We start from the raw sequence: 14,779 nt of genomic DNA on the forward strand, positions 1-14,779 counted from the left end.
CGCCAGAGCACGCTCCTGTAGGAAATTACTTTTGCAATACTTCACCAAGGCAAGTTCTCACACCTTTTATTGGCTTGAGGGAGCTGAAGTTCCCCCAGGTGATGAATGAAAGTGTCTGAGCAGCCTGCTATAACCCACAATGTAACATGAAACTACACTGTCACAGGAAGAGCCACAAGCAGAGTCTGCTCCTGCTTAATGTTGGCTTTGTTCAGCTGAAAGAAAAATGATCCAATGTTTCTATCCTGTCACAATGTTTCTGTGAACAGGCTCATGTTTGTGCTGAAAAATATGAAGAAATCAGGGTGGCACGACTGTTGAGTGGCAGTAAATGGAAAATGAGAACAGAGTCAATTTTCACTGGCTCTACTCCTTCTCTGGTTGTTGCTTGTTTTCTTCTTGATAGTGATGAAGTAAGAGTTGGGGCATTATCTTAGGTATTATGGGTGGGAGGCAGAGGGGGTGATTTTTCTGTGTGCGTTGCTGAGGGTTGGTGCTTCCACCTGAGTTTTATGGTGATGAATATGTCATCACTGAAACCTGTTTTAATGCCAGCTAAATGTTATATAATAGTTGGTTTCACTATCCCCAGCCTGCCTTAATTCATAAAATTAAGGAAATAGTTTAAAGGCTTTGCACTATAGTTCCACACAGTTAGTGAAAACATGGGATGGAATATGAGATCAGTTCCATACTTATTTGCAGTGAGGTGTTTGTACACCTGGTTGCTAAAGAAACATTGAGAAATGGGTCTGCATGGGACTGAGTAATTCAGTTTGAAGAAGTAAAACCAAGGTGCCAGTGCTGAATGTATTAAAAGCCATCAGTAATCATAATGGCAGTAAATTCCAGTACTTCATTTACAGTGAGAAAAACATTTCTCATTTTAATTGTTTTTAAGTCATTGTCTTTCACTTCTTAGCAATTAAGAAAAGGTAAGGAAATTTTAAAAAAAAGCACAACTGGTTTGAAGCTTACCAACCATAGCATTAATCTTCCCTGGATTGTTTAAGTATATGCATTTAGTTACCAAAATAAACAAGTACCCATATAGACTGATTCAATAGTTCTAGGATTTACTTTCTTTTTTCCACAGCTATCTTGTGACACACCTAATTAAAATCTACTGCTTAGTTCCCCTTTGAATATAATAAAGCTCTGCCTTATTCTTTCTGTCAGTTTAATCCCTCTTTCTTTTTCATTGACACATTTCTAATACCTTTGCAGACAGGCCAGACACTTCTGCTTCATCTGTATTGAATCCACATGCTTAACACCTTTTGACAAAATGAATACAGCCTCCCTGTGGCTTGGAATTGATATAAACTGTCAAAAAGGGTTTTCTGAATGGTCTTTCTCTGTCACCTTTACCAGATTTTTATCCTGTGTTGTAGAAATGTGCAGTTTAATGTTGCGTTTCAAATCATTTTTGGCTGAAAACGTGTGTAATGGAATCAGGGTGTCCCCTGAATACTCCTAACAGTTGGAGATGTCTCTTTGTTTTGAACACTGGAATCCCAATAGACCTGTGACAGCAGTGGAATTACACTTTTGACCTTGTTCACTAAAGTGTTGCTTTCTCTGGATGATTAAATGAGAGTAACCAACAAGATCTTCCCCTAAAATGTGAGTTTGCTCTATTTGTTTCTCAAAAGAAACAGAAGGGATGCTCTGCAATTTTCAGCTGATTGCATTTTCCACAAAAGAGCAAACAAACAAACAAAAAACCCCTAAGCCCTGCTCTGATTCAAGGAGGTGGTAGTTGTTAGGCATATTAAAAATGCAAAAGCAGCTGATATATCAGTATTTTCCTTAAGCCACAGTTGTTGCTACATCCTGAGCATCACAGCAGCAATACAGCACAGAGGCAGATTTTTATCCTGCTGTTGCTTCACTCTCCATGTATTTTAAAAGCGAATGTATATTAAGGCACCAAATGCAATTTCTAAGTATTGAATCTGAATATAGAAAATAACCATATACTTAATGTTGTGGGCGAATTTAGCTGATCTTTATGGACTACACAGTCATGTCAATCCAAAAGATAAATACAGTTTTCTGCAGATGCAGCCTTTTAAGCTCCTGGTGTTTCTTTTCATTTGCATGTGACTGAGCAGACATAGCCAGCTGTAGGATTTGCCATGACTGCCGGTCCTGCCTTGTGCATTGAGCTACTCGCATATCTCTTGCTCCCCATTTACTTATTCAGGGTGTGGCTTCTCTGGATCAGAAGAACTCAAGAGGCCAGAAGAGATACAAAACCATTTTAGGCTACTTCAGCTGTGTTTTGGGGATTTTTTTTCTCCAATATATTCGTGTTTACTATAAATATCCCAGCTCTGGAATAGTGAACATACTTTCATTGTCATGCAGAGCACATGAAATGCAATGGCAAGTACAATCCTGTAGTTCCTGTGAGTGGGGAGTTCAAAAGAGAGGAAAGGACTCAGGGAAATCTAGTTTGTTTTTAGAATAGATCAGAATAAGTGACTTACTGGCCTCTGTGGCCTCAAGACTTCTGAGCAGTTTCTCACTGTAGATGATGCTATGTGGAGAGGACATCAGAGCATGGAGGGCAATGCACTGAGGAGCTGCAGATCTGTGACTCCCGCTTTCTAATCCTGCCAAAAAAAGCTTTTGTTTTTTTAATTACTGCTTCATTGGTGATATAAATTAATGATTGGTATGGGTCTGAAGCAACCTTGTCATCAGAGAATATTTGGTTAGTGTTGACATACTTGTTCTCTGCAAACATGAGTCATCTATCTGCCTTTGGCAGGCTCACCCTGTGGCTCTGCTATAATGTGTTTCACCAGTATGGTGGAAATTAAAATGTCACTGTTAACCATGACAGAATCAGATGCTCTCTGAGCACCACATCTATTCAAGTAGTTCTTGTTTCCTATGTAGTTATTTCTGACAGTTTAATAGGACAGCTGTATTCTGGCATAAAACAATATGTTCATATATCCTCAATACAGGGGGAGTTAAATGCTAATAGAAGACTATTTCCTTGCATACACATGTGTTTCATGCATGGCAGAAGCAGTAATGCTCATGTAACACCATGTTGCTGTTTAGTCCATTAGGAAGTGTAAAGTCAAAATTAATTGTCCTGCAGGACCGTATAGAGTGGGTCTCTAAAAGCAGTTGCTGGAGCTGTTTGCAGCTGCTGCATCAGCCAGGCTCCCTCCTTGTGAGCAGTTATTGACTCTGGGCTATTGAATTCAGGGCTCTGGAGGTTGCTCGGTGGAAAAAGCCTTCAGTTGCTGCTTGGCAGCTCTGTCACTGCAAGGTCACAGAAAGGGCACTTCAGTCTCCAAACCCAATTAGGGCCTTATTCAGCACCTTTTCAATCGCAGGGGAATATCCCACTGAGCAGGGTGACTCCCAGGCCAGGCTTTTGCACCCAGCCCCCTCATTGAGGCAGCCAACAAATGTGTCCTTTTTTGTCACTTGAGCCATCAGAAATACCCTTTGCTGTCATGAAACGGCTAAGCAGTTAGTGAAGAAAGGTTAAGAGCCCAGTACAGGCTTATAAGCTCACCACAGCTTTTTTGGACTAGTGCCTTGTACATGTATGTCTATGTCCCTCCCTTTACTCATATCTAGAGCTGTCTCATTCCTCAGATCAAATCATTTGACTCTTATGAACAGCTGTAACTTGCAAGTTGAATAATGTCCAACTGCTGAAAACATTAATGAAAACCATAAAACTCTCTTTTACCAGGTATCAACAATATTGCTTTAATTCCTCCCGCTCTGAAGAGTGTGTATGTGTGCTGGGTCGTGCTTTTCATCCCAGGTGGCTGCCAATTCTGGTGAAAATAAGTAGAGCTGTGAAAGGTTGACCCACTCACCTCTGAATTGCTTTTTATATGATGTGAGTCCCTCAGGGCCCAATTCTACCCATAGAAGTGAGAAAGACAGCTATCAAAATATACAGGAAGTGTGTCAATATGCACAAAGAAAAAGGTGAACCCCAGACTGGTCTGAGTGGTCAGTCTTTAAAACATGGATTTCCTGTGAAAAGCGAAGAATAATTAGAAAATTAGCCTGATGTGCTAGCAGTTATGTCAATGTGTGGTTTTATGTTAGCTCTTTCAGGCAAGCAAAAGATCAGAAAATTGCTTTTTACTCAAACTAGTGTGTAAAATTTAGTTAGTGTCTGATCAGCTCCTTTGATCAGTCTAGTCTAGACTGTTGCCTGAGTATGTACTCTGTACTAAACCCACAGACCCCTTAAGCAGAGGCTTACTCAAGTGAATCAAATAACATATTAAAAAGTTATATAAAATGTTCACCGTCTGAGTAAATTAATCTGGTTCAAAGCTGAATAACTTAGGAACAGCAAAAATAAAAGCAGAAGTGTTGTTGCAGAGGAGAGGTGGTAGAGTTCTTAATTCATAATTAAATTACTGTCTCAGAAACACAAAAGAAAAATTTTCAGCAAACTTTTATTATTTTTAATAAGATAGTAATTTTTTAAAGCCTGTAATCAGAGTCCCTAAAGGAGGAAAAAAATCTGTCAAAAATTATGCACAAATTTTTTTAGGAAAAAAAATTTCCTAAAATGTCTGTCTCAAGTACACAATATTGGTTCTAATTTAGTGCCAATGGGAGCCTTCCGTATGTAGGCTGCACTCTTGCCACCTCTAATTTCTATACAGGATTATTTGCAAGGAAATGCTATAAGTCCAAGAACAGTAAATTTTTCAAAGCTAAGCAGTTTTCCCCTCATTGCCAGAGGTCTTCAGACATCTGGCATTGTCGTACCATCCTGAAGCTGTCTGCTCTTTGCCACATGAATCTCAGAAACGTGAACAGTTCATATACTCACAATTAATGCAGCTGCTGCCTTTCACATACTAGTAACAGTAGATGACAATTTGGAGACAATTTTAGTCCAATGACCAATCCAAAAGACTTGGAAATCTGTCCAATGCCACTAATTTTAGAAATTCAGGCATGTACCTGAGTTGATTTTCTCAAGATACCTGTGTTTTGAATTTTGAAGTGTAAGTCTTCAGTCTTTGTGTGCCTACTATATTTGCTGGTTGCATTGCAGTGCCATCAGAACACCTGGCATAGAGGCAATGACAGCAAATTGATGAAATTATCAGGGGAAGTAAGCTAGCTCATAAATAGGACATCAGTGGGGTGAAAATATCACAGAAATGGGACCATTTTAATCATAGAGAAACTGATCCAAGTGGCAAATACTTTATTTAGCTACACCAAATTCTGTCTAAATTCAAGAGGAGAGCTGGTACACTGCTGTTATCCAAACACTGAATTAATCTACTGATGGCTGAGAAACAGTTCCACAACAGGAACATTAAAGTCTTTGGAATGATACATAGCTTATCAAAAGTGCCGGGCATTGCTCTACTTACAGAGAGATAAGTAATGGAAAGATAAAGAAACACAGTTCCATGAGTGAATACATGAATGTAGAATGCAGTAAAAATATTGGGTAAACTCTTCCCTCCTGTGACTTGCCTTCCAGCCAGTGGCATTATACCAGGGAAAAATTGGACCATATTTTGTGTGCATCAAATCAAATTGTTAAGAGACAACAGGCAGGTATTTGAGAAAATGTTCTCTCTGCCATTTGCAGAATTGTATGAAATCTTCTGGCTAATCTACAGTCATTCCATTACCTGCCATCTTTCAGCAGGTAACTAGTTAAATTTGTGTTAAATAGGATTTGCTTTGCTATTTCCATTTACTGTTGGAGTAGAAATGTTCTGACATGACATATGACCAACTAATAATTGGAAAGTGCTTGGATGAGTCATTTGAAGGCAGTAGTTTAGACAGCATCAGCCACAACTCATACTAAAACCTGTAAGAAGAGTTTTAATAAATAAAATAATAAAAAACCCTACAATCAGTGATTCTGCAGCATCTCCTCTGGGTGTCTGCATTTCACTTAATAAAGATGCCCTGCAGACATCAATTGAAATAACTCTTGCCTTTGTTGCTTGGATGTTTTTGTGAGCTCTAAAATGAACTTGGCTTGTACGAGTATACTTTGTTACCCAGCCTAAAGGATAGGATGCAGGGCAGGAATTACCCTGTTCTGCTGTCAACCTCAGTAGAAAAGAAATGGCTTTGACTATGATTCTGAAGAGAATAAGAGTGTGACTGTACCCCATGGTTTTCTGTGGGTTTTTTGCTTTTTTTTTCTTCCTGTGGTGATGATGTTTTATTACTTTTACAGAGCTATAATAATCCGAAATGGTGAAGTCATTCCAATGTCTTCAGAATTCACTCCAGAGACTGAACGCCAGCGACTTCAATATCTGGTAAGAGACCTGAGGACCAAATCAGGTGCTGCTGATGACAAGCATTGCCCAGTAATGTGAAAGGCTCAGAGAAATGCTGCTGAGTTACTGTGGCTCAGTGAAGGATGACATGTCCAGTGAACACCAGTGACTGATCATGTATGTCTTTAAGCCATCAGCAAATGTGGAGAAAATCCTGGTGGTGCAAATGTCAATAAAAGGAGTATTACCTCTTCAGCAAAGGCCATTGATTAGCATGGCTGTGCTTGTGTATATTGTATGGCTCCAGACCCTTCAGCAGTGCACTGGTGTTGGATTTTGAAAGCTCAGTCATAGAGCTAATGAGCCACAGATGTATTTAATCCATCCCAGTGCTTTCTGTGTGACAGTATAAAATACCACAGGCCGCTCTTTGTATGTGAATGATATTGCAGAGTTTGATTAATTTACTCTAACAGTATGCCGTATCACAGTATAACAGTATCTCCATCAGGAGAAAGATATCCAACTTGGAGGTGGTCTCAATGAACATTAGTAGCTGCAGGATAGGATGGGTGATCAAAGATTAGTTTTATTTACTGTAGCAGCACCCATAAAGCTGGGACAGGGTGACTAGCTGGAGACACATAGCATGCTTTATAGACCAAGCTGTGTTGGCTGATAAGCTGCCTGAGTAATATAAGTCAAAATGTATGGTGTTATTTTTCATACAAACTATCCTGTTACTTTTTAAGGTTTTAATCAATGGACAGATCAGTTGGTTGAAGTCGATTAGTTGCTTGTCAAAATGTCATTCCTAACATGGCTGAGAGATTTCCTTTGTGCTTCTTCTGTTCTGCTTTTTCCTTTTAGAAATTTAAGCTTCAGCCAAGGCAGGCTCACTCTTAGCCTTGCCTGACTCAAGATGGGCAGGCCAAGGTTAGTGATGTTCCCAGGTCTTAAGTTGTCTTTTATTTTCAACGTAGACCAAGCACTGTGATTTGAAACTAGACAAAACGCCAGTGTTTGAAAGGTTTTAATGAAAAAATTGTGTTTCCTCAATTGTCACATTTAATTTTTTTTCAGTCAGATTCATTGGCTTGAAGTTGAAAATTTCAGAGAAAATACTGCTTTGGGACTATTTATATTCAGAGAATCAAATGGAAAAGAGGCCTAATAAATATTTACGGTTCAGTTACATTTAAAATAATTTGTTTGCCTCTAAAATAAAAGATATCTTTAGCATCTAGGGAGTCTGCTACTTCTGTAGGAAATATGAGATAAAACATTGCCTACAAGTTTTGTTTTTCTTTTTTGATGTCCTTTCTGGCTTAAATCTGAAACCAGTAGCTGATCAGAAAAGCATTTCTGCTGTTTCCTGTGGAAAATTCCTTTACCTTTGTTTGTCTGTTTTAATTCTGTATGTAACAAATATGCCAGGTCTATGGCTATCATGTTCAAAGAGAATATATGCAAGACAGCAAGAGCGTGAAACAAAATTACAGATAATTTCAAACACAACATTCCCGAAGTAAGATTTTTATTCTTGTGTTTAAAAAACAAAAAGTTGACCCCAAATTTCTTGCAAGGTTGGCATAAGCATTACACTCCAAAGTTTTCATCTGTCTTTCTAATTAGATCCCAAATAATTCCTCACTTATCCGTCCTCATGTTCTCATCTGTTGTTCTGTCTGAAAGTTATTTACATGGAGTCTATTTTCTTATTTGCAGTTAAAGCTGAGTTTTTGTTTCAAATATGTTGCACTGCTCTTCCTGCACAAAAGGAAGAAAATCCCTTAATCAGTTTAGCATTAATATTTTACTTGGTAAATGCAGAGATACTGTTCACTATGAGGAAGTTACTGTAGAAGCAAAGGGAGGGTATGGATTTACAGCCTGCAGGCTGTTGCCTGTGCAGCAGGAGCTTCCCTCTGCCTTTAGTGCCTGTTGATTGCTTCAGTCACACAGGATATTCTTTTAGGCTTTATTTTCTGAGCCTTAATTTCTGTGTGGAAAGAAATCCATGGGATAGTGAGTAGTTCAGGTCATGTGAGTATCTTTATATGAAGTCCTCCAATCTTAGACAAAACTGTGCTTCAGCTAATACTGATTGAGTAACTGAGAGAGAAGGGAAGCAAATGTGTTCCCTGTCCTGGAAGGTTTATTGCCATGCCTCCAAGAACGGCCTTGGCAGTAGGCCTCTGGCATGGAAACCTGAAAAGAGCAAGTTGGCTATCCAGTCGCTCTGACTTCAGAGCAGCTCTGAACCTGGTCATCACTCCATAGGAGGGCAGTGGCAGGGCAGCATCCAGCTGCAGACTGCAGGCAGGCTATATGGCAGAGACAGACTTCTGTGTCAGGCAACTTGTGAGAATATTGCAGGAGGCAGTCAATCCTTCAGTCAGAGAGCACTTCTTAAGATGTAATATGTGAAAGCTTTGCACCAGTATTCCCTTGGTCCTTTGGCCTTCTGTAGCAGTTCAGTGGACCATGTTGCTTCCCTTCCACTAGTGAGCATTTGAAAGCCTCCTTTTCTTCTGAATTTCTGTGTCTCTCTTGTTTTTAGCACTGTAGCAGGAGTATTTACTGGGAAATGCTCTGGTACATTCAGCAGTTGTGCAGGCAGTGACAGCCAGAAGCAGTTTTTCTTTCATCTTTTGAGGAGACTATTAATTTCAATCATGATAGTCTAAATTGCAACAGTAAATAGGATATTTTTTTACTTATTGGAAAAATGTGTTTCAAATGAATGGGAATTGGGCATACTGCAGATGGGTGTATTTATATTACTTGCTGTACTTTCAAGATGTCATGTGGTCAATGTGGTATTTGTAGCATCTTCATGTGTGCAGCCAAACAGCTGCTCAAAAGTTCACCAGAAATGATGCACCACTGCTACCAGTGCAGGTGTCACTGCTAGTAGAGGCTGTGTAGCCACCAGTGGCAGTGACCATGGGTACTCTTTGTGTTTACCACCATTCAAGCAAAGGTTCAAGAGCCCACATAGTCATGGGCTCAAAGGGGATATATTCATATTTTGTTGCTCAGGTGAGGATAAAAGTGACACTAACTCACTCACCTGCTGAAGGATGCCTGCAGAACCTGAGCCTGAAGAGAAGATGCACCTAGATCTCCTAAATGTCCAGTCAGCACTTTGATTACAAGACAGTCAAGATGTAATTCTCTTACAGTTTTTGGCTCCCTGTAGCGCCCAGAATAGGATTACTCCAGCCATCTGACGCAGTGGATGATGCTGTGGTAAAAGAGACCTGTGGTTCCATGAAAGGAGTCCTAGCCTTTCACAAGATGAGAGACCAGTCAAGAGATTGATTTGGCTTCTAGTCTTCTCCTTCGTTTTACCACCACATTCTTTAATTTTAATCTCCCTTTGGTTTAAATGTGTCCATATGACAATGGCTGAGTCATTTGCAGACCTTATGGGTGTGTTGGGTTGTGCATGCTGTTGTGAGTAGTAGTCCCATATAGTAGAATATTCTTTTGGAGAAAAGGGCACAATATGATAAAAGTATAAACTTGTAAGATATAGTTGGTGTAGGGGAAAGCAGCAAATCTGAGAATAGCACAGATTGCAGTGAAAGCACTAGTGTCAGTGACTATCCAGTGCAGTGCCTAATGAAGGAGCTGGAAAAGGCAGTGCAGACCTTACTGAGGTACAGATAAGATACATGCAGTGTTTCCTGCCACCTAATTAACTGCCATGCTAGTATGTAAGTCTAGGTTTATCATAATTTCATGTTTGCTTTTCTAATCACCAGGAAACACAGCAGGAAGTAAATGCCCTTTTTAAACAACCGTGACTAACATTTCTTTGACTGAACTCCATTTTAAACAACTGATTTTGAATGCAATGCATCCAGCCACAAAACACACCATAAAATGGCCAAGTGCCAAAAACACACAAGGCATACTATGCCAGATTTATGCCCAAAAGCTCTAACAGCTTCTGAAAGAGAAAATATGAAAAATGTTCCAGTTCCATAACACAGAATAACAGTGTTGTCTGAAAATACCTTGTAAGGATATAGGAAGTGTTTGATAACCACGCTGTTTGTTAAATGTCAGGTTCTCTTGAATGGTGTTTCTGATCTGAGGTTCTTGCAAATCAAGACTAAACAAATTTGAAAATGGAAAATACATTGAAAATGTCATCACAGGTAAAATTCTGGTAGTCAGTTTGCTTACCTTTTTTTATTTGTTTGTTTGTTTGATCACTTGAGGGGATTTCATGCTTGTATATAGAAAGATCTGCAGATTTTTGAACTGTTGCTTTTTATTTATTTTCTGGTTCTGCTGCTCAGCATGGTTTTGTTGAGGTGGAGAGAAGACTCAAGCCTTGTACATGGAGAACAGTTCTCAACAAACCCAACTGGAAGTTGCAGATGAATTCTACAGTAGAACATTCTTCTTTGTGTAGAATTACCAGTGAAGCATCAAAAATAACTGTTTAAAAAAATAGTAAAAAATACGGAAAATTAAAATATAAAGCAAAGCACAGTGAAAATCCCCATTTCTTCACATAAAAATTTGGATCACAGACACCAGACACTTCCAAATTGCTCTTTTCCCTCTGTTTCACTGACGCCAAAAATATTAGAATCAAGTTAAGATCACTGGATTGTAAATCAAGTGTTGAGGCTTGGCTGTGGAAGAGAAGTCTTATTTGAACATTAGCAGTCCACTGGTAACTGTGCCAGCTTTATTAATCTTATTTCAGTTATGACCTCAGACTTTCCATCTGAGTAAATCTTTATGCAGTGCATTCTCTCCTGATTGCTTTACCTTTTCAATAAAGGAAATTCTTGTTTTTAAGTGAAAATACTAAAAGCCTGTAATGTTTTTCTTCTGGACCTCTTATTCAGACTAGTAGTCTCACAGCCTGAAGGTTAGATAACTTCATTTTGATATCAGGTATGATGTTTTTTTTTCTTTATGTATGACCTTGTTTTGTAGGTAGGTGACAGTATTTAGCTGATAGTGGTTTGTAATGTTTTAATCAAGATAGGCTGTGCATTTTTAAAAGTGGTCTGAATTGCACTTACAATAAGGACTGACTTCATTGTTTACGATATCATAGGCTAGAAAAAATTTTAAAAATACTAAAACCAATCCAGCTCTTTGTTATCATACAAAGAACAAATATCATTCATATGTTGTGATACATTAAATCATTAGGAATTCTCCATCTTTTTTGCAACTGGAATGAAAATAAATAAAATAAAAAGTTTACATGCACTTTTAAATGAAGAAGTTCCAGAGTTCTGGAAGTATGAAAAGCCTCATGTGGACAGAATACTGCTGAACTTCTCAAAAGTCACTAGTGCTTCTCAACCATTTCTGTAATGAGAAGAAGGGATCCAATTAGAGGGCAACGATATTTGGGTGGAGAAGGGGACCTTGGTTGACTGTAGACTGAAGGAAAAAACATGTTATTCCCTTAACTGTAACCAGAAAGAATTTGATGGAGTTCCTGTTCCAGGAAGAGATCACGATGTGAAGATCATTTGTGCACTTGAAAGCCACCTCTTGAAAGCAGAATCCAATCTTGTTGGCTACACACAGCAACCTTCCTCAGTCCTGTTCCAACCAAGCTTGAGGTGTTTTCTGGAAGGATGTCTGGTGATGGGAACAGGGACAAGCTGATAGGAAGTTAGCATGGTGATGTGCTGAGCCTGATAGAGCTGCTATTAAATTGAGTGGGAGCAAGCTCAACTCTTAAATGCAGGAAATATTTTATTGTGAACTATCTGCATGACAGATGCCAGGCAGATCAATAAGGGCTTCCAGTGCTTCCTCCTGCTTACCTTTGATGAGCACTAGATTTATGACATAAACACAAACTAAACCCCAGCTCATTTCATCTCCCTTGATGGCAGCTGCTGCTGAAGATAAGACAGACTTTATTGCCTTAACTGGCTGGATAAGGAAAAAAAGTTATCTGCGAAAAGGTTAAGAAATGCAACTTTTTTTCAGTTCCCTACCAATTTGACTGTGTCTTTCATAAGAGCTTGCTTACAGTGTAGTTTTTCAGGGGAAGAGAGAAAGGTTTGTTTATTTGAGTACTAAAGAAAAAGGATTGAGATTTATTTCAGAAGGAAGAAATAGAATATGTTTAGGATTAACCTATCATGTCAAGTGATCTGTGTATAAATTCAATCCAAAAATTTACACAGTGGATGAAGAGCCTGGCGATGCTCTCAACTGTGGCCAGCTTTGGAGAACATCAGCCAGAGGCACAACTCTGGCAAAGAGGCCTCCCAGGATCTGCAGAGCAATGCACCAGAAAGGACATGAGGAGTGTTTGAACATTAAAACCATCAAAGACCTTAGTTGCAGTTGTGACGCAAAACTGTTGCTGCTTTTCTAAAAGTCTGTTTTGCATGAAGGATGTAGTTTTTCAAAAACAAGAAAATAAATTGCTCTGTAGCTTGTGTTCATTTGCAGTGTTGTGTGATGGGGTGCATTTTTCTCGAGGTGGTTACAATTAAAGTGTGGTAGCAATGTTAGGTTTTCTGTGTTGTTGGCATAGCTGAACAGGGAGTCAAAAAGCTGGAGCTTCACTGCACACTCACCCCTCCAAGTCTGTCCATGGCTTTGTATTTGATCATTCTTCTCTCTCTTGCTGACTTACAAAAGGGCATGTGTTCAGTTTTACATAGCTCTGCAAACTCCTTCAGGGTTAATGGATGAAGTGTAATTTAGAGATCCCAAATCTTGAGGAGCTGGGAGAAGAAATGAAGGATTTTGAGGGCAAGAGGACTGCTCCCTATAAGGCTTCTGCTGGATATCAGGCAGGGGCAGAAATGGTGTATGTGCATTGTTTGTTGAAATGGAGCACATCATCTTCCTTATTTAAAAAGAAAGGTTAGAGGAGTGGGTGGAATTTGTGTGGGAAGGGACCAAGAAGGGATGGTAATACTACCTCATTAAAAATAGATGATGTCTTGTTTTATGTGGTATCTGTGGTTTGATTTCTGCCCGCAGGCTTACATGCAGCCCCATTTGCTGGGAAATGAATTTACACATTTAGAGTTTCCACGGAGGGTGCAGCGCAAGGAAGTTGGAAAGAGGATGCTGTACCGTGACTTCAACATGACTGGCTGGTAAGAATGTGTCCTTCTCAGCAGGTCAGCCTTCTCCCCTAGCCAATACTTGCTTTGTACCTATGTTTGATTAAACTAGGTACATCAAACAAGGAGATGTAGCCCTGCGTACTAAAAGAAAAGGCACTTCCTTCTTCCAGGTGTATCTTTCTTCTAGAAGATAATGTTTTAAATAAGTCGACCTCCCTCCAGAGAGTTCATTTTAACGTGTGAGTACTTAAAGCGGAAAAAAAAAAAAAATATAATGGCAAAGATGTGCCAGGTGATCTTTCTGAAAGCGAAACAATTTTTCTGTCTTGGAAGTAGCTTTTTATAAATTCTGGATCAGAGGGTGAGACATTTGTCTTTTAAACCAAGACATTGGGCCATCATGCTTTCACATGCCGAGGAAAGCTTGCAGAAGTGAAGAGCTGCCTTCCCTACTCTACTGCAGCTGGCCCTTAGTTAGGATATCCCTTGAGGAATTGTTTTACACATGGGCCTATCTGAACACAACCAGCCTAAAATGAAAAGGCTTGAATGAACAGCATGAATTAAAGAAGTGAAGACAAAAAGACTGATGTGGATTTTTTTGTTTCTGGTTAACTGTCTTCATTGTTTTTTGTTGGTTCAATAGGCTCCTTGGAGAAATCCTAATCTTTGCTGTTTTGAGTTCTGTGCATGACCTATAAAGGCAAAAACCCAATATATGCAAATGGTCTTCATTTCCAGGACATTTATGTTTTAGTGTCTGTATTAAACGTCTTTTCAGGAAGAAAAAGAACAGAGGGGTTAAAAAGAAAGCCTATTTTAGGTTTGGAAGCCTGGATGCTCACATACAACTACAGCTCTACATAATTTTTGCTTTGTTCTATGCTTTATGGACCATAAATATAATGATGTTTTAATGGCAGAATAATGATCTAAGTTTAAAATAATCTGAAGTGTTTGTGTAGAACATGTAAATCTGAGAATAACCGTCATTGTCTGCCATCTTGAACAGCTGCTAGTAGAATATGCAGTTTCACCCTGAGAATGATGACTTCACATTTTAAAAAGGCTACAGGCATGAGCAAAAGAATAGGAACAGAATGAGAATACTGGATCAACTGAGGACTTAGACAGCAAAACATTTGGAAGATCATGAGACACTCTCCCAATTTCTGCAGAAGGAGGGGTTTTTTGTTGAACTCCCAGATGTCTCTGGAGGCACCAGTAAAGAATGGTTTCATGTAGACTTCCAAAAGCACTTTTTCAAGATGTGAAAAATCATCATGCCTGTTGGGAGGAAAAACATGTGGGGGAGAGCTACAGAAGTATCATAGGCCAGGAACTTCCTGAGAGGAGGGCAAGAACAGATTTCTGTCATCGTGGCTGGAAGGCAGAGAGGGTTTCTTCAGGTTCATGGGA

The 14,779-nt window shown here is 39.2% G+C and overlaps 1 protein-coding gene across 1 annotated transcript in view; it reads left to right on the top strand.

Annotated features, from left to right (window-relative positions):
• Positions 1–14,779, top strand: part of PPM1H (protein phosphatase, Mg2+/Mn2+ dependent 1H) — a 122,859-nt gene that overhangs the window by 79,893 nt on the left and 28,187 nt on the right. The window contains exons 5-6 of the mRNA XM_005519313.3: positions 6,227–6,311; positions 13,272–13,390. Coding sequence (XP_005519370.1) covers positions 6,227–6,311; positions 13,272–13,390 — 204 coding nt within the window. The remainder of the gene's footprint in view (positions 1–6,226; positions 6,312–13,271; positions 13,391–14,779) is intronic.

Source organism: Pseudopodoces humilis, chromosome 5 (genome assembly GCF_049639895.1).
Source record: "Pseudopodoces humilis isolate 2021_Gansu_Grassland_sample_001 chromosome 5, ASM4963989v1, whole genome shotgun sequence".
Classification (NCBI taxonomy): Eukaryota; Metazoa; Chordata; class Aves; order Passeriformes; family Paridae; genus Pseudopodoces; species Pseudopodoces humilis.